Source organism: Aristolochia californica, unplaced genomic scaffold (genome assembly GCF_029961685.1).
Source record: "Aristolochia californica isolate CCGP_79_NKW_82.1479 unplaced genomic scaffold, dmAriCali1.0.hap1 SCAF_7, whole genome shotgun sequence".
Classification (NCBI taxonomy): Eukaryota; Viridiplantae; Streptophyta; class Magnoliopsida; order Piperales; family Aristolochiaceae; genus Aristolochia; species Aristolochia californica.
This window is the reverse complement of record NW_027182268.1, coordinates 38519044-38543728: the sequence shown is the minus strand read 5'-3', so window position 1 is coordinate 38543728 and position 24685 is coordinate 38519044. Positions and strand designations below refer to the sequence as shown.

Genomic DNA, 24685 nt, shown 5'->3' with positions numbered 1-24685 from the left:
CAATCCCCACTCATATTCACTTCATCCTGGGCATGCTAGCGGAAGTTTGTATGGATGGAGGATGTCACAAAGATCAGAACGGTTTCATATAATCACCATTTCATGTTTTAATGTTTGGAATAAAACATGTTAATCCTTCAAGTATCCGTGAGGAAATGGGAATCACCATTACCGTGCTACAAAGATGAACTCTTTGACAAGCTAAGAAAAGAAACTTATTATCACTTAGCTGCCAAAAGAAGAATGAACCGACCTCTTTCTGCAATCTCTGCATCTCTTGTATCCAATGTGATGTCGTCAAATGTAAGAATCAGTTACCCTGCTAAGTTAAATTAAAAATTGGGATACCAATTAGTATCACACGAAGAACTCTTATCTCCAACTGGCTCAATATATGGAATTTTGCATTTGCTTTACTCCATTCAGACCACCAGCCAATCGTTCAATAGAATAAACTTTCAATCCTCTAGTTCGCCCTGGTGCACCTCCTTTAAGTGAAGATACATCAAGCACAAATCTGCTCCTCCAAGCAAAAAGATAAATCAACAAATATGCGTACATTACAAAAAATTAATCTCCAATGAGAATGCAAAAAACTTACAGGTTAGTTGATGCTTTTCCAAGCTCAGTAGTTTCACAATTGATAAGGACTTTCTGCTCCGTCTCCGATACTGTGTGATCAACAGGAAGTTCACCATTCTCTATAACTGCATGGGAGATTGAATTTAGGCAGACTGGTTTTGAGAATAATGGATTCCTACATCTGAACACTAGTCAAAAGTGTGAACTTGGTCTTTAATTCAATGGCCACATAGGGACTTTCTAGTGTGAAGTCTTGGGTTCAAGTCTTACTATGGGAAAGGTTTGTAGTGTGCATGTGTAAACAACATTCAGAAAAAAAAAAAAAAAAAAGAATGATGAGTTGACGGACATAAGTATAAAACTCACATTGCTGGCATTTGTCATTGCTCTGCATGCCAAGATTCAGGATTTTCTGCATTAAATTAACTATATCAGAAGGTCTGGAGTCTAATATATGTTTTGAAACTCAGTTTTTAACAAGTAGGTTGACGAAGCAAAATGTACCTTAAGATTTGTATAGCATGCTTCAAGATCATCATTTACCAAAAGGTGATCAAATAGGCCAGATGTTTTCCCTTGCTCGAGTTCAGCTTTTGCATTTCTCAGACGTTTTTGGATTTGTTCCTCGGTTTCAGTTCCCCTAATTTAAAAAAAAAAATGCATCCAAATCCATTTTCAAAATGGATGAACGAGCCATAGCTGAAGATCAAATGGAAACTTCACAATCTAACGGTTCCAATCATGTACCGTGCTCTAAGGCGCTTCTCAAGTTCTTCAAATGATGGTGGGCAGATAAAGATAGAAACCACTTCAAGAGAGCTTCTTTTGACAGATCGAGCACCTTGGACATCAATGTCTAATATGCATCTCTACAAGAAACAAAAAAGAATAATCAAATCCGGTTGCATGAAGTGAATGGCACATGTAATTCATTATCCATCTAAAACATAAGCAGAAAACATTTTCTATACACTCTAGGGAGATCTCATCAAACATTCATTTGGCAAAGAAAACCTTCACTTAAATGAAACAAGTAGCCAGTAATCCAGAACCTAGTGACTGTAAGGCCTTCCATCATGAAATTCGGTCCGTCTATCAAGATCTGGGGTATTCAAAAGTTAGGTAAACATAGAAGCCTCAAATGTTTAGGATGAAGGACAACAGTGAGAAAGTTCAAATTGACGATTCCATGAATTTTTGGGACAAAAGCACACTCATGCTGAACTCTTAAAATATGTGAGGTCCTCACAAAGTGGATGATAATAGTTCCATAGATCACATGCTAGGAATCTTACCTTTCCTGAATCTGTTACAGCTTCCACTGCTTCAATACTCGTCCCATAGAGATTACCATGCACATTAGCAGATTCAAGAAACTTTCCATCTCGTATATCTTTTTCCATTATACTTCGTTCACTGAAATGATAATGAACCCCATCCTTCTCATTCTCTCTCGGTGACCGTGTTGTATGGCTCACTGAAAATCCAAATGTAGATGGAAAGTCCTTCATGAGTTTGGATATTAGTGTCCCTTTCCCAACACCTGAAGGCCCACTAATAACAACAGGCTTAGGCGCTTCCCCTTTAACCCCCTTGCTCCAAGCAACTACCTCACATCCTACCAGCTTCTTCTGCTCTCTGACAAATGGTGTGTCCACCTGAAAAGTAACACATGGCAGGGACAAGTTATTGTACAGTTGAAATTCTAACTGATGACTTATCAACAGAAAATTACAGATCCAATAAACCACATGCCATGACTGATTAGGCTTACACGTCTCAGATGGTGCTCACTTGGTAATGGTAAATATGGAATTTCAATTATCACAGCAGTTTATACACCAACCTCAAGAAACCAGATGCACTCGTCTGGTGCTGAGTCCCTCTTAAGAATTAAAAGTCTGTCTTTATTTAAAAGCACTGCAGAATAGCCTTTAGATAGAGTTGGCTGTGTACCCAATACAGTTGGAATCAACCTGTCAATTTGGCCATAAATCAGAGCTTCCAATCCAGACAGAAGGATTACATTAGTAATGATGTAATGCACAATGGTCTCACCATTTTCCCGTTGATTTATCAAAAATCTGGACATCAAAAGACAGTGCCGCAGCATTTGTACCTCCTCTAACAATATACTGAAAAAAAAAGAAGCAACCAATGAGAAGTATGGTTTTCAATGTCACTAAGATGAAATAAAACTTAGTGGAGTATCTATTACTTACTATCTTTTGACCAAGAACAATAGGAGTTTGATATCCTCCAGATTTTAAATTAAAACCAACAAGGGCGTCTTGTTCAAGATCATAATGGAACGACTCTTGAGCTTCTCCCTGGCAAAAATTTCATGAGAACACTTAACAATATGCAATAAGATAAGCGAATCAAATAAAATTCCAGCTGGTGGGTACTTTAAGAACACAGAAACATTCAGCAAATATATTTCAAGGTTTCTTTCCATCTCCCTACGCTTGTGAAATTTGATTCGACAGAAAATGAAACCTCACCATAGAGAAACCCTGCTTCCAGAATCAGGTTCCTAACCTGAAAAGCGTAAAATCCAACTCAACTTGCTGGCTAGAAAAAAATAAACAAATACAGACTATCAAAGAGCCACTTTAAAGTTGAATCTACTTTTGGTGAAGTGCACGATCAAAAGCCAATCCTTAAATGCAGCAAGTAGATCATACACAGAGAGGAATCCCAGAATAGAATGAAAACAGGATGAATATAATAGTAAACACAAAGTAAGTACATGAATTGAGAATGGAGGTCACACTAAAAACTATTTTTTTTCAAGCCTCTCAAGTCCACCAACAAATAGATCAACTGCACCATTCATGGAAACAAAAACAACAAAAAAAAACTTCGAGAAACAACTTCTACCGATCAAAAGCAAAAAAAAAAAAAAAAAAAAAAAAAAAAAAAAAGACTAGGACGAGCAAGAGCTACCAGTAACCCACTTCAAATCCGTTAAGATGGTTGGATCTAACAACTCCTCTACGCTTAAATTTATCAGATAGAATCTCAAATTGCCTGTAGTAAGGACATCCTCTAAAAATAGTAAATTCTCAGCGAGATTGTTAAAGAAAACAAATCCCAAGCAGAAGATCTGATACGGCCAGTTGAATGCTGTACATTGCACAAGAAGAATCAAAATCACACGCGGAAGAGAGGAAGGATTTTCAATCTACCGGAAACGCCACGGACACGACATTATATAGCCGCTTTAGGAAGCTTCGCTTCGGTGTTCAAAACCGGGAAAAGGTCAAAATGGGAAAAGGAAAAGGAAAAAAATTGAGATTCACTTTCTAACAACTCCACATGATGATGAACTATACTTGACCATACCCTATAGTTCCAATCTCCATAACCGGGTTAACGGTTCCACATGGCTCTAGAAGGTCGTTGAAAGCGTTCATGTGGTGGACCGTGGCACTAATTATGTGTCAACCACACATATTTAAGTAAATTTTCTAATGGTACACGGCGGTCCCTTGTCGTTTCTCTTCCAAACAAACACTGCTCCGTCAAGCTTCTGTAACTACACATTGAGAGCCCAATTTGAAATTAGGGCATAAAGGGGGAGTCTCTGTCAGAATACGTTCGTTGGAGAGTAAGATGTGAGATGGGATCCCGATCCACCCCACCTTTAAAGGCTTCCTCTGTGTTCCCTAACCCGACTAGGACTTTTTCCTTCCTTTCTCCCTCCCTCGATGCCGAAACAAAATTTTGATTTCCATTTCCATAAATCTTCTCCCGGTCATCGATTATCTCATCTTCTTACCTTGATTCGCGTCATTTATCATTGCGAGTAGAATTCTGCTGAACAACGGCGCTTTCTCAAGCGGTGATCGTCTTCTTACCTTGATTCGCGTCATTCGATGAGATATTTTTATAATTGCGAGTTGAATTCTGCTGAACAACGGCGCTTTTTTCTCGAGCGGTGATCATTCCTACCAGATGAATATGATTGTAGATATGACGTTGATGAGATGATCGTTCCGCACCGGCATTTTGCCTCATCGAATGGAAAGATATGGAGTAACGTAGGTGAATATCAGAAGGTGCATCTACTACTACTACCAGCTCGGAGAGTTCGAAGACGAATTGATTTCCAAGGTGGTAGACTGCAGCTGGTGAAATTCCTGTGCATCGGGTACACTCTACAGGTAACGTATGCTAGACGCAGCCGTGGTCTAGCTTATACTCAATAGATTTACAATTATCGAGTCAATTTTTTAGCAAAGAAGCCAAGCTTGGAGATGCTTCTTCTACATTTTTCTGACAAGGATCTATTGACAAAGAGTGGTTTTTAAGTTTTTTACTGTAAAATCTACCAAAATTAGATTGCTTACTTAGTCTGCAATCCGGTTTGTAAATTAATTATTATACATAAAATTATATTGGATTCGTTTACTATCTCTATCTACACATTATGATCGTAAGGCGACATTACTAAAGTTCTAAAGTGGATAATAATGTTTATTATGGTATTTTTAGACTCATAAATCTATGACGTTGATTTCCATCGTCTTTCCTTTCAACAACATCTGCTCATGCGCAGCCATCTCTTTCAAATGACCGCCTTCACCACCTCCAAATCTCAATCCAATCCGAAGACTTCCTCTTGGGCATGTCGATTAACGCATTTTTACTCAAATCGGGCTCTCATACTGACATTTTTTAGATGGTTATTCCCAGTTTGACGACTTTGAATCTGCATTTGGACTTGCGCGTCCAAAGCATGGATCTGGAGTGTCATTTAATGTCCACACATGCAAGGTGTAACAGCAGCCATTGGCACAGGACCAGGATAAAACTTGATATAAACTATTTTATTTGGGGGAAAATGTCCAATTTCGAGCTCCAAACACTTGGACCGCTGCTTATAATTCTAAATTAAAAAAGCCAAAAAATTGGTGTAACATTCATTTTTTTCCTCTCATCCAGCATACCCTTCTAATTATATATCACTACTGTCAAACCCATCAGCCTGGATATCATCTTCAGCAGATTGTACATCAGAAATGGTTTCCTCGTTTACAAAATCTGATATTGTTGAATCTTCAGGAGGGTCTCCTTTACTACTGGCATCTTCGTTGTTTGTTTGGGTGTCATTGACCACGATTTGTTGTTTTTCCATCATTCCTGACAAAGCCAATCTCGGTGACCATTCAAGAACATCATCGATGATGTTTGAAACGCGTTTCTGATACCTGCACAAGTATAATGCAATAGGTGAGGCAACAGCTACGACTACAAACAGGAAAGAAACATGCACGATGTGTCTCAACAAAAATTCGTGCAGGTCAGTCTAGGTTCTCAATACAGAAGAGGAAAAAAGGTTAGAGATTTCAACCCATCTTTGGGTGGACTCAATGAGACTTGCCACTAACACCCCAGTAGGTCGATTTGCTCTTAAGGAGATGGGAGATAGCAGCCATTGCAGATAGATTTAATGCCAGGAATCCACAATTATCGACTAGCCAACTTCAGGTCAAGAAGCAGTGGAAAAAAGATGGGTACTAGTTGCCTCTCAAGATCTCAATCCCTCGTAAATGAATGCCTATTTCTTTCAAAAGTACAACTTGATGAGCTACACAATAATATGAAACTGACCTGGCTCTTGCAGCCTCATCAGGTGCATGGTGCCTCAGAAGCAGTATGACCAATACAGCAAGTAGAGCATAAGTAAGTCTGGATGTCCACTTGGGTCGTTCACCATCGTCTTTCTTTGGCCAGAACTGAAACAACTCTGACAAAGTAGCTTCTTCTGCCAGGATATTTGGGAAAAACCAAACCCGTTTTCCAAGAAGGATCCATATAGCACCAAAGATCACGGATCTCACTGCAAATAAATAATAACTTCACTAGATGAGTATAGGGACCAAGAGAATTCAGACACCAACAGAACCATATAAATATTAGTATTGAAACAGAAATGGCTACGTTCTAGTTCTGACAAGCAAAACGATGCACTTCTTTGGCCAGTATCCATGCTTCTACGCATGGTTTATTTATGAGAGTTCCAAATTACCGGTAAAGTGCATCAAAAAGATAAAGAAGGATTACTAGCATTAAAAATTATTCAATGAAGGCATGAACGATAAAGGGCATTTTTTGAGCTCGACTTACATAGAAGAAGACTCAGTATAAGCAGCAGAATTCCAGCACATGAATACAGAACTATCAGCTTGCAGCTATGAGGGAATATAGGAAACAGGCAAATTGCTAAAGTAACCACTGGCCAAAGGAATGATAGAATTGTTTGCCACAAAGGCCTTCGTTTTGCAAATGTCCATGCAAAAAAGGCATCATTTTCTGAAAAGAGTTGATCCTGCCACAGGATAGAAAGACATTACAATCTATTGCATGAGTAACATTTTTACTAGCTGTAGCTACCCAAAGTGACACAGTTCACATTCGTAGGAAACTTCCTTAGTTATTTAGCTGAAGGTTTAATAATTAAGTTGTGAAAGTTATGACCTAAAAAAGTTTTACCTTACTGTCTGATTTTGCCAGTACTTGAAATTAAGCTGTTTAAACATCTCTTTTTATTTTAAAAACATTTTTATCATTTTCTCCAACATAATTTGCAGTGAAGAACAAAAACGTATATAGGACTGAAGCAACTACAAGAACTCAGAGCAGTCTGCAGTAAAAACTCATGTCACACATTTTTTTTTTCTTTGAAAAATATATTGCAGATATGATACTGGCAAATGGATTAACAATACTGTAATTAAGATATTATGTTTCTTACAAGACGGGAAATACTTACAGGGAAGATTTCCAAATGGGCTGGCCAAGTGGAGAGCTTTTTCTTGCCAGGTCTAACAGTTTTGACAACACGATCACATCTCACTAGAAGATTCTTTCCCAGAAGAGTATCAGCAATATCCTCTGCTTCTAGATTTTTATCTGGTTCCAATATCTCCTTGAGTTCTGGATGGTTTCTCAAAAACCTAACAAAGTCCTTCCCTCTAAAATACTCAACTCGTGTCTCTTGTAAGATAGCCCATCTAGATTCTAATTGCTTATGATCCCTTACTTTATCTGCAAACAATTGGTAAACATCCTTTCCACCAGACTGCTTCTGCACGAACAATAACCCTCAGAAATCATAACGTGGAAATCCGGGTATAAAATACAAGAAAAACATAATGACCTTAACACTTTTCTCTAATTAAGTTGCTTAAATACATATGAAATCTGAAGTTCACCAAATTTCACCAAGTCAAAAGTGCTGTTTTAGCTATCAACAAAATCATCGAGGTCGTATTACTATCACCTATTAAATCTAAACCTAACATTTACACAACTTCCACATATCGAAGGGAAAGGCAATCTTTCTTTTTACCTTCCTCCCTCATCTCGGGCTATAGCTTGGTCTTACAACAGATGTAATCCACTCAAAAGTATGGGGGAAAAAAAAGTGATCAGGAAAAATCCAAAACCATTGTCCATTTTCAACACAAAAAAATAAAAATTTCACTAAATATTAAATTAAAAAGGAAAAAAAAAAAAGGATGCAAATCCGACAACTGAAAAAACCCACGAGGCTAGAACAAGTCCAGAACGAGGACAGAAAAACAAAACATATTAACAATCAACTTTAGGAAACTTTAAATCCCGACTAAAATGCCAAAACCCAGTACCCAAGACCCATCTGGAGATCCAAACGAATTGAGGCAATTCGCTTCCAGAAATTCAAAATGGCAAAGGGAATCCACACAAGAGAAGCCAATCAAACCTTTCCTAGAAATTCAACAAATTAGAAGCCTAGATCGAGAAAGAGAGGAGGATGACAAGTGAAACATTGGAGGGGGAAAAGGAAACAGAAAGAAGAAGAAAAAAAAAAAAAAAAAACCTTGGGCGTGATTTCGGTGAGATCTCTGGCGCCGTTTTGGACACCGGCTCGTCGGGCTTTCTTTTTCTCAGCCCCTGATTTCGTCATTTCCGTTTCTTCCTGTCTCGCGCGCGTCGAAGCCTAAATAAGAGGAAACCGGCGGAAGCTGGTTGTTGCTCTTTGCTTCTTTTCATTTCACACCCAGGCCATTTTGAACCTTTTCCAACGGCTCAAACTCCATTTTGTCAGCAAGTATAAAGCATGTAGAGCTTCTTCTCTTTTTTATTTCGTCCCTTTTTGAATGGCACACGTTTGTAGTGTACAGAATAGTTCTCTATTTTACAGAAATGCCATTTAAAAAATAGCTAAATATAAAACTGGCGTAGAATAGAATCAATAGATAGATAAACCAGAGGAATACGTGCTATAAGGGTTCCAAGGTTAAGTATGTAGACTGTCCGATCGTATTAATGCTTTCCCTGTTCAATACGGATCATGGCTTTCATTGCCATCGAAAAATCTATTGGTGGTTGGAGGGTTGCGAGTAGTTTTCTATCACCTCAGCGATCGCCATGAATGGGTGCTTCCAAGGACGGAAATCGATAATGAATTGAAGAAGAGCAAAATATCAGAGTGTCTCGTATCGTGCCTACAACCTCCACTGATCACTCCCAGGCATGCAACACCTTCATTTTCCCAGTACTACACAGTCGGGATCCATTAATGTTATAGGTTTCAGGAAGAATCCCATGCAATCGAGAAGTAAAGAGAGAGAATCGAAAGAGGAATGAACAAGTCAGAGACGCTGCAATGGTAATATGGTATTCATGTTTGTAGACGTTTATTTCAATGAGGCCCTTGAGATTTGAGGCCGCCATTGCAGGCCAGTATACCCTACACAAAAACGGGGCTCTGGCATCGTCAAACCAAGCATCACAAGTATTCACATACATCTTAATACAACAATCACACTCAGAAAAAGAAGCCAGCACATACAGTTACTCCGCCTTATGTGTTCGGATTTAATACGTCTTCACAAACCATTCCATTTAGGGTGTATTCTTTTCTATTACTCTTGCGAATTGGAGAAGAAAGGATCGGTGGTAGCTAGAAGAAGGAGCGCTTAGTGGGAGCTCTGCCCACGGCCCTCATCAAGTTTGCCACTTCTAAAACCCTAGCCACCTTTGTCCCTCTCTTAGCTTCCGCGGATGCTCTCTTCTCCTCCGCCTTCCGCCGGGCTTTCGCCATATCGTTCTGCGTCTTCTCCGATGCCTTGGCTCTCTTCTCTTCCAGCTCCCTCTGATAATTTAAAAAAAAACAATAACAAAAACAAACAACAAAACCGGAGATTCATGGTGAGTTAAATTGCGGAATAAATAATAAAAACAAGGAAATTTGTTTGCATACGAATTTTAAATCATTATGGAATAATTCATATGATAAGGCTGCAATAGACGTACATCCACTTTCTTCATCCGTGTGGCAGCCTTCTGTATCTCTTCGCTCTCCCACCCACTGATGACAGCATCTTCTCTCTTGAAGCGATTGTTGATCTTAGCGATCTTAGCCGTCTGCCAGGCGGAAATCTTCGACTCAACCTCCTCTTTCTTCACCCTCTGAATCGACATGTCCTCCATAATGTTATTCGCGGAAGAAGAACCAGTAGCTCGCCTAGGAGAAGGAACAGGGTCCAAGGGACTGTTATCCGGGACAATAGCCAAAGGGTTTGTCTCCTCCTGATCCTCACCGATCCTAGCCAAATTCATGCCGCCGTTACTCCCGTCCCCGTTGTGAGTCTCGATCGCCGAACCTGCAAGCACCAGCGCATTAAACTCCCTGCTCATGGTCGAGAAGTTCTCGCTAAGGCCCTCACTGGCAACCGAGAGATTAGTCGACTGAAGGCTGCTCGTCTCCCAGCCCTCCCTCCTCCTACCCCTATTCGCCGGCGGCGGCGGCGGCGGCGGCGCCGTCACCGCATGGATGTCTCTGATCTCATCCTCCTCCCGCCCCTCAGCTTCTCTGTCTCCACCGCCCTCACTATTACCGCTTTGATCATGCAACATGACAACAAGAAACCCTTCTCCTCTGCACCACTTCGATCTACTGCTTCCACTGAGACCAATCACTACCTGGAGAACAGAAGGTTCCTGAAAGAAACCATAATCATTTCGTCAATCAAATCCTGAAAATTATCCACACCATGGAACTTTAACATACGAGACCGCTCAGTAACACACGTAAAAAGGGAGAGTCCACGAGATTCACGATTTTATCTCGTTTCTGTCGGTCGGTCTCGACGCCCACGAAGCCTCGATGGAGCCACTCACCTTAGCTCGCGAGATTAAGTCGGCAACGCCAGTGCTCCCTCTATCGATGGGACATTTACGACAGATTCGGATTAAATCCCCCGAGATTTAACGGTCACTATCAGAAAATTAAGGGCAAGTGCGCGAGCCACGTTAGCACGCATGATCGTAGCCAATTGTGCCGTCAAAGGGGGGGTTTAACAATTAAAGTGGGTCTTCAGATAAGCGAGCACCGCCCGGTGAAGAACACGTAGTCGATAGTGGGCCCACGTGAGAGTCACGTCAAACTTTTCTTAATCCAGCGGAGGTGACGGCATGGCTGCCGAAAGAGTGCACTCGACGCAAAGATTGATTTTTATAGGCCCTAACGACCTGTTAATCTGTTTTTTGTCCGATACGCACTCTGCATAATCCAATAAAGATCGAACACATTACAGGGACTTTGATTTTCTTGTCTATGTTATTGTGGTGAGCGTCCAGCCAATCCACCTAAAGTTATGCGACTGACATTTCTGCGTATAATATTTTCACCCACAAGAACCTGTCTCAAGGTAGGGGTGAGGTTAATTTCTAAAGGAAAAAATCAACATCAAAATGAAAACGAAGGCGGAGCTGCACGTAGTTAACAGCACCTGGCTTCTCCAACTTCACTTTATTCAGTCTTATAATATACGGGCAAACCCATTAAATAAAATTCATAATATGTCCAATGACTTTGGAGATGGGAGACAAGGTTTGGTTTGCCGGTAAGTGAAGGGTAGAAGCATCATATACCTAACAACGAATGAAGGAGACGCATTCCTACCTACCAATGCGATTATCTCACCTGAAGAACTCACAAGAAGTGCATGTAGAACAAGAAAGATTGTTCTGTGGATTTGTTTTTCAAGAGCCACTTTTGGTTTTTTCTACAATAATGGTTCAACCATGTACTGCTCAGAATCCTGGAAAGCAAGTGAGAAAACATGATAATCTACCAACTGGCAATAAATAATCAATAATCAGATATCTGGTTAGAGGGTACAGGTACCAAAGAATATTAAAAAAAATCAACCTTGGAAAATAAGCAACTGCCGAGACTTGAAGCAGCTTAGGTTGAGAAAGAATGGAGAGTGAGCAACGGAGAGTAGGAGATGAAAAGCTGCCTTGCTGCTTCAGAGAAAGATGAATTGGGTTCATAACTGCATTTTCCCCAGTATAAACACAAGAGGTGGTCTTTCTACAGAAGAGGATGGTTTACTAATCGCCTAGGCATTGGAGCCATTACATAACGATTGCTACCAAATGTAAAATCATGCTCAAAAGGCAATAATGTAGCTTGTGGTGGGTCCTAATTTTGCTTTAATAGTCAGCAGGCAGATAGCACAAATACCAAATCGTTATCCTTTGTCACTAGTTCTCTTCAGCACCATCCATGCGTGGGAGATCATCAATCAGCTGATCTTTGACATCTATTATTAAGTTTAAATGTTGATTATATGCACATTATACCCAAACATTCTTTATAGAACTTGAACCCAAGATCTCACACTAAGGACTTTCCATATAACTAGTTGGTCAAAGGCACAGTCCACAGCATCAATGTATTAGATCTTTATCAGGGCTGAAAAGTATCCTGGTTGTGCTGGATTTTCAGCAATGAACAATTGCTTCATCCAATAAAATGTGCAAAGCATTACTCTTGGAGTGAAGAGTTTAGGTGAAAACGAACAATGAAACCATTGAGAACATTCCACAATGGCACGCCACAAGATGAAGAACCAGTTTGCCATTATAAGATGAGAAACTAACAAAACAAATTGTGAGAAAAATTGACTGGACAGAAGAGTATCTATGTTCCCAAGGTTGTGAAAACTAACCTGACAACCTGAAGCCATCCCTTTTTTATTTTTTAAATGGCAATCCCTAACTATATGACTCAACTATAATACCTGCAAACATGTTGAATTAGCCTCACAGTGTGAATTAGTTGATTAAAAGAAAATGAAGTTGGTAAATGAGTAGTGTAAATTTTGACAACAGTTACAAATAATGGTCAGGTTCAAAAAGGGGAAACCCCAATTCTTATTAAAAAAAAAAAAAAAGAGTACTTTAGTCAAGATTATCAGCCTGACTCCTGTTACTATAGTCTTAGGCAAACCAGCAGTAAGATACCAGTGGCAAGCAACCAAGAATCTGAACATGTTTTACACACTCCTGACACAAACGGCTAAAGAAATAGATATAGCTGTTCCAAGTAGTTGGCAACTATACATCAAAATAGCCTCTATTTGAAATAACTAATTTCCTGCACTTACAACTTTTGGTATCATTTCCACATGGTTGCGCCTCAACAAATAGAACTCCTAAAGTCCCATCATTTTTTGTTCTTTTTGTTTTTTTTTTTTTTATTGACGAAGATTTGCCCAATGGCCCCAAGAATAAGTATGAACATAATTGGGGGCTGGGGCATTAATTAAGTACAAGATACTGATGATCCATCCCATCCTTGCCCAGCTTTTCCAAATTACTGTTAGCTGATCAGAGTGAATGAGTGCAACCAAGTAACATTAATGGCAGAAGATGCCCCAAATTTCTTAAGAAATGCTGCACAGCCACCAAGAAGGGTTCAAATTGTTTTTACACCAACCAATCACACCTTCAGAATCACCTTCAATTTCCAAAGGGTAAGTGAAATTAATTTCAAAAAGCCTTTTTATCTCTAGCCTACTCCATTTCCATTTATTTGCCAGATTGACCATCTATTTACTAAGTTACAACATGGTCAATCAGGTAAATAACATGCAAATGTATTTGTTTCCCAAAACACCTTGAAATACCTTTTGTACATACAAAAGTCTTATGTAAGACCATCAACACAATAAGAACACATTAAACTTTTTTAAAATAGAGGAAAATAATGTTGGACTGATGTCCAGCTACCCTGGACTGCATCCAACTTTTTCTATTTAGAAAGTCACACTATTCAAAAGAATGCAGTTGACTTCATTAAATTTACATCAATACCTTTATCTCCATTTTATCACTAAAAAGTAATAAAAGTAAAAACAATGATTTTAAATAAACATCAATCGTCAATGCATAGGGTAATAAATAAACGTAGAATGAACACAAAATAAGTTTTAATACATCCAATTTAAGTTTGATGGTTAATTTAAAAGTTGGGTGCACCTAATTCCTTTTTCCTTTAAAATATATATTTTTAAATAGCAAAAGAAGTTTAGTGATATTATATAAATCACACAATTTAAGAAGATCTCAACAGCAATCTGTTGCAGTATAGAAGAGTTGGTTATGTCTATGACTGGAATTTTAACCAATATCTCTACAGGTCCCACTATATTAATGTGAAGCAGTGATTTTAGAGAACACCTTGTTGCCGGAAGTAGTATCTGGTTCATTAGTATCAAGTACAATAGATTAATTTTTCTGAAATAAGTAAACTGGATTATGGCCCTGAAAATTCAGTGTCTGAGCTTAGTAGCATCTTTTCTGCTCCTTTGCCAGCCTTGTATTTTCCCTTTTCTTTTTTTGACGTATTTTCCTTTTTTCTTAATTAATGCTCTTTCTCTTCTTCTTTTTTATTTTTTATTTTTTTGAAAGGGCTCTTAAGAAAGGAAGTGGAAAGATATCCACTCCCTATGTAGACCTCTAGGGTGACATTTTCCAAAGCTCTTGCTAGGAAAGAATTACATACTATATAACAAGCTCAATCATTTGATATATGCTGCCCTAGGTTGACAGGGAGTTGAGTATTAAGTGTTTTGAGTTAGAAGGGTAAAGTCTCAAGTCACTTACACGTAAGTGATGTTTTGAGTGGGGGGCATTTTTTGTCATTGTGCTCTAATGTACATAAGCAACTTAATGAAGAGGGTCATTGTGCTCTAATGTACAGAAGTATTTCTCGTTCCCTTATTCTTCTTCCTCCATTTTTTCTTTTTTTTTTTCTCTATGCTTATTTGAATATATTACTACTTAAAACAGTATTCTGCAATATAATACAAATCTCATGATTTAGAAAGTCTCAACGAATATAAAAGATCAATCAAGCATATTAAAAACAAGGTAAAAGATCAATTGAAAGATTAAAAACAAGGTAAAAGATAAATTGAAAGATAGAAAATCTTTTATTTTCTAAAATTGGAAAGGAAGACGAACTTTATGGGAATCTCCATTTTGTAAATGTAGAGAACAATTTAGTCTTCTAAATGTAAATAAAGAAAATTCTACAAACAATGAAAATCTTTAGATGATTCATATACATAGAAGAGTCACTTAAGCAAAACATCATTTATTTGATAATTATAGATTACTTCCCACTGAACTCCTATCAATTAAATAAACTGCATCTAGAATTACTAGATAATCAAGCAAAACATGTCAGTATCTACTGTTAGAACAGAAGTTTCAGTATATTGCAGGGTTGAAAGGAGGACAGAGAGAAGGAAGAAGAAGGAGAGAATGAACTGTTGCAAGTCTGGAAAAGCCCCTTTGCCCTATCTCATTTTTATTTCTCTGTCTCTTTATTATTTCTCTTAAGAGAATGCTTAGTATGTGGACAAAAATTGCCTTCTTCCCTAATACACATATCTGCCCAGATTCAAGTGTGAAACAATAACATGAGGATCCTATAGTACCAGGAAATAAACACAAGGATAGAAGAGGATAATTATAATAATATCCCATAAAGGCAAAAGACCAAACTATCCCTGAACAACACTTTCATTTTAACATCTATGGATATAATTACCATATTATAAATGGTTGGGAAAGTGACGGAATGGATAATCTGGTAAATTTGCTAGCCAATGCATAAACAGAAAGAATAGATGAAAACTTCTAAACAAACACCTGCTATTTTAATCCACATAAAGTGTCAATTTACAGCCCTCAAAACCAACAAACATCAAGAGACAAGCAGAGAAAGTAATTTAAATTCTTGTATAGGATCGTTATCTGAATTCAAGATAATCAACATGTAACATCAATGAGAAAGTTTAGATAGAAAAAAAATGTCGAAAGGATAGGGTTTTGGAGTGAGAATACATACAAAAGGAAGAAGGGCCTTTGCTCATCTTGTTGAATAGGTGACAGAATCACAAATGGAGTTGGAAGGAACACCAGTATTTCTCTACATTTCCATTGACCTGTTTTCACTCATTTATCTCATTTGCATATCATTGCTCTTTGGTGTTGAAGAGGACAGCAGGAAAAAGGATGGCTCCTCGACAAATTTGAAGAGTTCTGTCAAAAATAGTTTGAAAAGGGTGAGACTTGTACAAATGATTCAACAAAACTAATTATTAAATGCACACGATAGGACGGCCTAGAGTTATTTAAGAAGAACACAATGAAGATTGTGAATATACTTGCCACATTGTTGAGTGGGAAAATGTTCTACATTGAAAAATGAGAAGACAATTTAATGGGTTATAAGGTAGAGTAATAGGCCTCTTAAGGGGCTAATTATTTTGGAATAGAACCAGACTCAACCCAAAAATCCAACATGGAATTAAAGCAGGTTGTGTGTGTGGGCTAAGGTGCAATTTGTGCTCCCCAGGTTATCTATGTGCTATGGGTTCCATAAGGTAGGAGTTTTTGTGTTATGGACTCTATAAGGTAGGAGTCTGTATGCCCCATTAGAGTGCCCATGTCTTAGACTCGTTATGTATTTACCTGTACATGAGGGGAAGGTTGAGTGGGAAAAAACCCGACATTAAAAAATGAGGAAAAAAATTAATGAGTTATAAGGTTGAGCAACAGGCATCTTAAGTGACTAGTTATTCTGGGATGTAACCAGGCTCAACCCAAAAGCCAACAAATATTTTCAAAGCTAAAGCACAAATCCACCAGATCAATTGCTGATAAAGAAATGGGGAATGGCTTTAGTTTATTGAATATGATAAAAATTGCAAATCCACCTCAACATATGTGAGGCCCAAAATCTTCAAAAATCTACTAAGCATCATTTCTGGAACTTCAAAAGCTTTAGTGTAGGGGCCCATTTCACATAACCCGTAAATCATTGAACTAAAAGAAGAAGCCCGACAGACGTAACCTTTATCCACTGACTGTCTCAACAACATATAGCCTTCACTAAATTCAGCTTTAGAAATAAATCCATGAATTAAAAATACTGTGGGTATTCAAGTTCCCTTCAACACCCTCCGCGTACATTTTTTTTATAAGATCCTTTGCAGTGTTGAGACTCCCATCCTTACAGTATCCTGCCATAAGAGTATCGTAAGTAACAACATTAAGCTTGCATCCAAGCACTTCATGCAAGCAAGCATTTTATTCCACCCTCAAAATTGCCCTGCTTACATATGCCATTTATGTAGGCACTAAAAGTGAAAACATCAGGAACAACATCCATGACTAACTTCTCATCAAAAAGGAAATCTACCTTCTCAAAGTCACCAATTGAAATTAACCCGTCTAACATGCTTGTGTAACAGTAAACATCAGGTTTAATCCCTTCTAGTTTCATTTGATTCAGAATTTCCAAGGTATCCACAGCTCTACCATCTTCAACAAAAAAGATTAAACAGACTGCAATACAGAAACTCATTTGGTGAAAAGCCTGACTTTCCCATTTCATGCACAAACTCTTTCACCTCAATAAAACTTGCATGTTGACAAAGTGAGAAAAATAAAATAGAATAAACATCTGCACCAGGAATGCAGCCATGATCCTGCATTAGGTTTAATATCTCAATTGAAGAATTAACATTTCCAATTCAACAAAGAGCCTTTATGAGTATACAGAACCTTTTAAGTTTCAAGCCAACTATTCATCTCTGGTATTCTAGTAAGAACTTTATGAACTAAAACAAGTCCATCTTTCTTTTTGCATAAAGTGGACAGTAGTACACTGAGTGAGACTACAGAAGGGGTGCCACTAAATTTTGGCATTCTGAAAAAAAGATCTTCCTTATGCATGTCAGCTTCTCCAAATTTTCTGATGAGATCAATAAATTTTTTTTCTGGAGGTTCAAATGTATCTAAGTTTTTAAGGAGGTCGAGAAGAGGAGGGAGGTGATTAAATAAAGACTTTTGGGATATATAATTAATCAGAAAGGAGTCAGATGAAGGGTTTGGATTACAACCAAAGCCATGGAAAGTGCTAATGAGAGTACTGAGGAGATCAGTTTTAGAGTTTTCTTCCACAAGTATATTCTACAGAGTCTCTATAGACTATAGCTTGTTTGACATTAAAACTTTATTGTCATTGACTTTTGTAAGGAGATTAGTGCCTCTTCGTTTTTCTCAGACTACTGCAACTTGTGAAAAAGTTAAATCGCCCCATATTCTACTTACTTAAGTTCGCTAAAAGTGCTGATAAGTAGTCACTTTCTATTTCCATGCTTGTTGTCCACTACATCTACTGGCCTACAACTGAGCTAAGTAGGAAAAAGATAATAGCAATAAAGCAGATACGTTGCTCTGAGTCATCTCCCCTCTTGAAGCTGTTTCCAAGGTGTCAAATGGATAAAGGTGGAACCAGCCACCAGATCTTTGCGTTTGGTTCAATCTAGTCCCAAATTGTGCCATTTGAATTGGTGACAATCTGAATAAAATCAACGTGAAACAATGAAAAATGGATTCACAAGCCTCAATTTACAACCAACAACGGCGTCACATGAACCAATTGTCTCTATCGAGTTTCAACTTCAGCTCATTAGAGAAGAAGAGCCTCGCATTGCCAACAATGATCCCTGCCGCACATAAGCAGATGAAATTGCGTAACCATGGTTTGTTGATATGTAGAATAACAAAATTACAAAATAATAAACGTTTTTTTTGTGACAATAATTAAAATAAACTGACGAATGAATAATCATCAGCAAGTATTCTCAAGCACTTGCTCTGAAAAAGAAACGAAAAATGAGCAAATCATGGATAACAAAAAAATGTGATCTCCAACACTTGTTACGGTGTCTAAATTTTCCGTTCCCTAAATAGCAAACAACAGAGTATTAAGAAATTCAGAGCGATTTGATAACAAGTCGACAGGATCGAACCGAGAGGGCAAGGAAACGTGTATAGCAAAGAGAAAAGCTTGACATATAAGCAGTGAAAGGAAGTGAGACCGGCTGACTGGTCGACCGTGGCATGAAATAAGACCGTCGTTGAGCGAGAATGGAAGGGCTAGGAATGGGTGGTGGGATTGGTCTGCGCAGGAGCTCAGGGTATCTTTTATTAGAAGTATAATAATGGATTAGGACGCGCTTGCTATAACAGGGTCTAATTCAGCATTCAATCTTGATTTAATGGCTGAAAATGACATTCGGAACATGTTCTTTAAATTAAATTGATTACTAGTGATATTTATATAATTTATAATAAAAAGGATAAATATAATAATGATGATATTATCTCCTAAACCAATAATCCCTTACCATGCCCCCCTCGATATAGGTTACTATTGAATAATCCAATCTTGTCTTTTAGCAACAGATACTCTAAAACTAGCAACCCACAAGGACAAATTTGAACGAAGAGGGAGAGGTTGAATTTGGGGAGAGATTTTCACTGACAATTTTCAATGGACAATGTTTGGAGTCATGAATGTGCCTCAGGGGGGGTTAGTGCATAATGTAAGTTTAGAGGGAAATAAAATATAATAAAAAGTAATTTCCGTAATGTAAGTTGAGAGGGAAATGAAATACAATGAAAACTAATTTCCTTGGGGAAAGTGATATGGAATGTAAAGTATTTGTTTGTGATAGTGTGCGTAATAAAAAATGCAATGTAAAGTATTTGTTTGTGTTAGTGTGTGCAATGGAAAGTGCAATGTAAAGTACTTCTTTGTGTTAGTGTGCACAATAGAAAGTGTGGTGTAAAGTGAATATAGATTATTTATTAAATAAAATACTTTGATATATCCGACTATCAGAAAATTAAATTAATATTAGTAAATTAATATTAATATTATACCTGACTATAATATATTAAATATAATAATTAAACAAATACTTAATTTTATTAAAATTGTAATCAAATTTTAATTTTTAATATCTAAATATGAAATAATTATACAAATATCTTACCACATAGCATACTACAAAAATATAGTAATAATAAAAACTAACAATAATATAAATATAACTTAATCATCTTTTTAATATAAAAGAAATATATTTGTTCATACAAAAGTACAACATAATAATCAATAATTTTGGCACATCTGAATTGCTAAAACATCTCGTAATATGATGCTCTTGCAGATTGTACTACAAACTCCTTCTAAGTACTTCTTTGAGTATCCACATCATCCTCAACATCATCACTACTATCACTGTCTTCAATATCACTTTCATTGTTATTTTCACAATGTTTTCCACCAGAATCATCTTCTTCATCTTCAAATAAATCCATGTGATTTTCCATGTGTATATAATTATGCAATACACAACAAACAATCACAATGTTAACCTATACATCAAAATCAAAAGTAGGAGTATTTTTTAATATCTTGAAACAAGCTTTTAAAGCCCTAAATGTACGCTCGATAGTGTTCCATAAAGATGAGTGTCTTCGGTTAAATAATTATCTTTCATCCGTAAGAGTATTATTCCCAAACTCTTGCAAGTGATAACGAGTACCTCGATAGGGATCCAATAACCCAGGAAGATTTGCATATCTAGCATCTACCAAATAATATTTGCCTACAATAAAATATATATCTATTCTAATTTAAAAAATATATAAATTAAATAGATTATATAGAGAGAAGCGATATTTACCTTCAAGAACATAAAGTTTATCTCGTCTAGTTAATGCTGACTTCAATACACGTGAATCGGCAACTGATCCCTCCCATCCAGCAAGTATATATGTGAATTGCATGTCAAATGTACATGCTGCCATTACGTTTTGTGAGATAAAACCCTTCTTGTTCCAAAATCTTGCTTGTTGATCAAATGGGATATGTTCTTTAATATGAGTATCATCGATGACACTAATACAATCCTAATAAAAAAATCATTAATACAAATATATATTTTTATAGTAACTGAAAATTATTCATCAAACGACTTTATATTTTACCTTAAATATGGATAATAGATATCACTCTTCAAGATCTTATAATGAGTACGTCTTGAAGGTCGCTTGATGTAATCAGAACGTAGTATAATAATAGTTTTTAACACCTTGTTAAAATACTTACTAATTATCCAATTTGATCTTTCAAACATCTCTGAGGTGACACTATAAGATTGTTGTTGACCAACAATGATACAAAAATATGCAAGTTGTTATTCCACAGATATTGTCCTTGTATCAAATAAAAGTCTTCTACTTTTCCAGATTCCAGCCAACTTGAGAAAAATAGTTTGATTCATCTTATACACTTTTCAAAATTTAATAGGCAATCTTTCTAATGCTTTCTTTAAATATCGTGGACCACCCATATGATAAGAACGTTGTACTTGCCTATTACAATCGTTTAAGTATGAATGGACAATGACAAGTATAGATGTATAAGCTGCAATACAAATACATATTTTCTCCCTATCTAGTAGATTATCCATGGGTACCTGCAATACTAGACATTAAATAATGAAAACACGGTTCAAATACATTCAATAATACACATTCATATTTGACCAGAAATACTCAATAATCAATGTCATTCATACAAAACCAAATATGTCTCGTAAATATAGGTTAAAATTGTCAACATTTGTATAAGTCTATTACGTTACATTGAATTTAGCCATCAACCATTTATACTGATCTTCTGGTTTCATCTTCATAAACATATCTTCTTAGTTTTGGTGTCGAGCAACTCCATGGCATAATATTTGACTTCTATAGGCAAGTTAGGTAATGCCTCGAGTGCTTCGAACCATGGAGGTTCTACGGGGGGGAGCCATGTGTTCTTAATAAGCCAATTTTCTTTTTAATATAATTGGTGATATGAACTCACACTAGTTGCCAAGGTCAACAAATTTCTACTTTCCTAGTGGAACGAATTGACTAGATAGACTGGTTTGTGCACTTATCTATTTATTTTTTCTGAATCAATTTTAACAGGAGTTAGCAAGCAATATGTGTTTAAAAAAAAAGTCGTGTCCAATGGGGACCCTAGGAAGATACACATATATGGCCCGAGGATTGAATTTATTCTAATGGGGACATAATTTATGAACAAATCCAAAAATCCAGTTGATAACTTCACTTATTATCACATGGCTTTGCATCAACATGTACTCCCTCTCCTTTTTTGCCAAAATAGGAACTGAAAAATAATGTTTGAACTCAAACAATGAGAAAAAAGGAGCAAAGTGCCCCTCTTCTAGCCCCATGTTTTTTTCTTGCCTCTCAACTCCTGTGAGGAATTATATTATTAATTATATGATCTTCCTCTTACGCTCAAACACGAAATTTTCTGAATGCAGAACATGACATTGTTAACCAACACGAAATATTTCTGATACGAGATGTTTGAGAGAAAACTCCAATACTTCAAGATAAACAAAAAAAAAGAAAAAACATATGCAAATAACTTCATAAATACCTCGAATCGAGCCGGAGAGGTTGCACAGAGGGGATACTGGTTCGGTGATGGTCGTCGATGTTGGGGACAGTGAAAGGAAGAGAATCAAGCGTCGGGGAAAGGTTGTAGAGGGGGCGATCGAAATCGCCGACGGTTGCAAGCGAGGAAGGAGTCGGAGAGGTTGCAGAGAGCTCTCGCCAAAGGTCATCGGAGTTGGGGACAACGAGAGGAGCACTGGAGATAAGGTCACAGGGCGATTGAAATCTCCAAAGACGAGCGAGCAAGGGAGAAAATTTTTTTTGTCCTAAACCCTCGTTCGACAAACACTCTTCCCCAACAACGAGATGTATTTGAGCGATGGTAAGTGAAATCCGAGCTCGAACCCTTGGATTTCACTTACCATCCTTTAAAGCCTGCAACGGGGGAAAGCAAAATATAACCGTATTTCACTTTCCCTCGTCACTTACTGAGCTCACTAACAGGTTTTGGCCCACTTTCCCCAGCGTAAGTGAAATACACTTCACTTACTGAGCACACTAACAAGCCCTAAGGAGAATAAGGACGAGTTTGAACCAAAAGGGAGAGGTTTGAATTTGGGGAGAGACATGTAGTAAGGGTTTTCGGTGGACATGGTTTGGAGCCATCAATGTACCGAAGGAGATCATACTCGATAAGGATGACTTTGAGCTAAGAGGGAGGCTTGAATTTGGGGAGAGATTTGTAGTAAGGGTTTTTGGTGGACAAAGTTTTAAGCCATCAATGAACCCAAGAAGATCATACCTGATAAGGACGAGTTTGAGCCAAGAGGGAAAGATTTGAATTTGGGGAGAGATTTGTAATGAGGGTTTTCGATGGGCAGGGTTCGGAGCCATCAATGTATCTAAGGAGATCATACCTGATAAGGACAAGTTTGAGCCAAGAGAGAGAGATTTGCAGTGAGCAGGCAGTCGTTAATTGTAAGGATTTTTTTCGAAGCGTCTGTAACACGTGTGAAACTCGCACATGTGAGCTACTTAACCTTCACGTGCATTGTTCGCACGTGTGCAGGCTCCCTTTCCTTTGACTAATTAGAAGTTTTTTTTATTAATCGAGGGTGAAACAGAGGAGGAAGAAGAAGGGGCAACGTGATTGGGTGGCTCCCAGTCTTCGACGACAGCGTCGAAGGTGATGGTTTTCGGCGACAATGATGATGATGAAGGTGAAGGTTGATGACAATGATGACGGCGACAACGATGAAGGTGAAAGTTGAAACATATGAGGAGGAAGAAGGTGGGGAGCGATTGGCTGGCTCCCAGTCTTCGACGACGACAACTTAGGTGATAGTCTTTGAAGATGACAACGATGATGGAGTTGAAGGTAAAAAATGGAAGAAATTATTGAGATCAGAGTCGAGGAAAGGGTGGCGACCCTCATGAGCATAAGATCTAAGAGCAATGTCAATGACGACAGTGATGAACTCTCATCATTCGTGAGAAAGCATAAACCAAATAGCACGACGAAAATTAAGTTTTTTTTATCGATGGAGTGGAGATAGGAAACATCATGGGAGCGAGATCCGAAGGAGGAAGAAGAAGAAGAGAGAGGAAAAGCACAGACTGATTGGTGGAGGAAAATAGAGGAGAACTGCATTGAGGAAAATCGCACGGATGCCCTCGGTGGTGGTACACCAAATGAGGGATGACACATGCGCATGACTCACAGGAAGCACGGTCGATGGTTTAGTTTGAAATGTTAGAGGTGCAAGGAAATTCAACCGGTGCAAGTTTCTACCAGAGAGGCAGTGACGGGCAAAAAATATTTTGAACAATAAAAAAAAATTGGAAGATGGTTGATGTAGAGGACTAATTAATTTGCTCTGATACCAAATGAGATGTTCAATTGAACTTCATTTTTGTATTGATTAAAGTGGTATTCATATAATTTAGAATAAAAAAGGATAAATACAATCATGAATATCTTATCTCCTAAAACGAAGGAAAAATAAGAGATAAGTTAAGATAATCCTTTATTAGTCTTTTATTTTTGGACCGTAATACAGTGAAGCGACGGGTCTTACAAATAAAAAATATTAATTTTTATCAAACATTTTGATTATTTAATGATAATCTATTTGTACATTCATGAATCATGTCCACTAGGTAATTGAGTTGATAGATGGAGTCCTATTAATTAATTACACATAATTTTACTTTGGGGAGTCCTATAATTCATTGAATTAAATATTAGTAAGTTTGGATTTATTAAAATTACCTGATTAATAACACTAACGGTACAATTTTCACAAGTTTACATACATTTGGGTTAAAAAAATTCATGTCCTAATTATATTATTTTATAATTTAGTTAAAATTACCAAAATACCCTTTAAAACCAAAACAACTGTCTCTACTACCGTTTCCAGCAACGCCACTCTCAGGAAAAAGATGAGAAAGTGCTGCCGAA

The 24685-nt window shown here is 37.5% G+C and overlaps 3 protein-coding genes and 1 long non-coding RNA gene across 8 annotated transcripts; all 4 read right to left on the bottom strand.

The window, feature by feature from the left end:
• Nucleotides 1-71: 71 nt before the first annotated feature.
• LOC137936655 (guanylate kinase 1-like) lies at nt 72-3830 on the bottom strand. Of its 5 annotated transcripts, none has more exons than XM_068781464.1 (11): nt 3532-3830; nt 3087-3123; nt 2805-2912; nt 2641-2717; nt 2429-2558; nt 1878-2240; nt 1330-1451; nt 1087-1222; nt 949-994; nt 602-707; nt 72-523 (listed from the first exon to the last, which is right to left on the bottom strand). In XM_068781464.1, exons 2-11 carry the CDS (start codon nt 3087-3089, stop codon nt 388-390), a joined length of 1227 nt encoding a protein of 408 aa, XP_068637565.1. In that variant the 5' UTR covers nt 3090-3123; nt 3532-3830; the 3' UTR covers nt 72-387. The 5 variants fall into 5 exon arrangements, with proteins under 5 accessions (XP_068637565.1, XP_068637566.1, XP_068637564.1 ...); XM_068781465.1 differs by having other exon boundaries at nt 3087-3118; XM_068781463.1 differs by having other exon boundaries at nt 3543-3830.
• Nucleotides 3831-5439: 1609 nt separating this feature from the next.
• On the bottom strand, nt 5440-8647 carry LOC137936964 (translocation protein sec62-like). Its single transcript, XM_068781950.1, has 5 exons — nt 8453-8647; nt 7364-7678; nt 6718-6919; nt 6202-6430; nt 5440-5798 (listed from the first exon to the last, which is right to left on the bottom strand). The coding sequence occupies exons 1-5, from the start codon at nt 8537-8539 to the stop codon at nt 5546-5548; spliced, it is 1086 nt and encodes a 361-aa protein (XP_068638051.1). The 5' UTR covers nt 8540-8647; the 3' UTR covers nt 5440-5545.
• A 587-nt stretch (nt 8648-9234) lies between these two features.
• LOC137936756 (remorin 4.1-like) lies at nt 9235-10725 on the bottom strand. Its single transcript, XM_068781622.1, has 3 exons — nt 10669-10725; nt 9892-10578; nt 9235-9730 (listed from the first exon to the last, which is right to left on the bottom strand). The coding sequence occupies exons 2-3, from the start codon at nt 10492-10494 to the stop codon at nt 9539-9541; spliced, it is 795 nt and encodes a 264-aa protein (XP_068637723.1). The 5' UTR covers nt 10495-10578; nt 10669-10725; the 3' UTR covers nt 9235-9538.
• A 1949-nt stretch (nt 10726-12674) lies between these two features.
• On the bottom strand, nt 12675-18900 carry LOC137936757 (uncharacterized). The gene is made up of 5 exons (XR_011109566.1): nt 18762-18900; nt 17144-18455; nt 16913-16964; nt 15788-15981; nt 12675-13387 (listed from the first exon to the last, which is right to left on the bottom strand). It is a non-coding gene; the product is annotated as an uncharacterized lncRNA (long non-coding RNA).
• Between the last annotated feature and the right edge of the window lie 5785 nt (nt 18901-24685).

Coding starts and splice junctions, on each gene's coding strand:
- LOC137936964 (XM_068781950.1), bottom strand. CDS start 8,539: ATGACGAAATCAGGGGCTGAGAAAAAGAAAGCCCGACGAGCCGGTGTC. Junction 6,920..7,363: donor CCCATTTGGAAATCTTCCCT/GTAAGTATTTCC, acceptor ATCCTGTGGCAG/GATCAACTCTTTTCAGAAAA. Junction 5,799..6,201: donor GATGAGGCTGCAAGAGCCAG/GTCAGTTTCATA, acceptor ATACTTGTGCAG/GTATCAGAAACGCGTTTCAA.
- LOC137936756 (XM_068781622.1), bottom strand. CDS start 10,494: ATGTTGCATGATCAAAGCGGTAATAGTGAGGGCGGTGGAGACAGAGAA. Junction 9,731..9,891: donor CACGGATGAAGAAAGTGGAT/GTACGTCTATTG, acceptor TTAAATTATCAG/AGGGAGCTGGAAGAGAAGAG.
- LOC137936655 (XM_068781464.1), bottom strand. Junction 2,718..2,804: donor TTGTTCTTGGTCAAAAGATA/GTAAGTAATAGA, acceptor TTTTTTTTTCAG/TATATTGTTAGAGGAGGTAC. Junction 2,559..2,640: donor GATAAATCAACGGGAAAATG/GTGAGACCATTG, acceptor CCAAATTGACAG/GTTGATTCCAACTGTATTGG.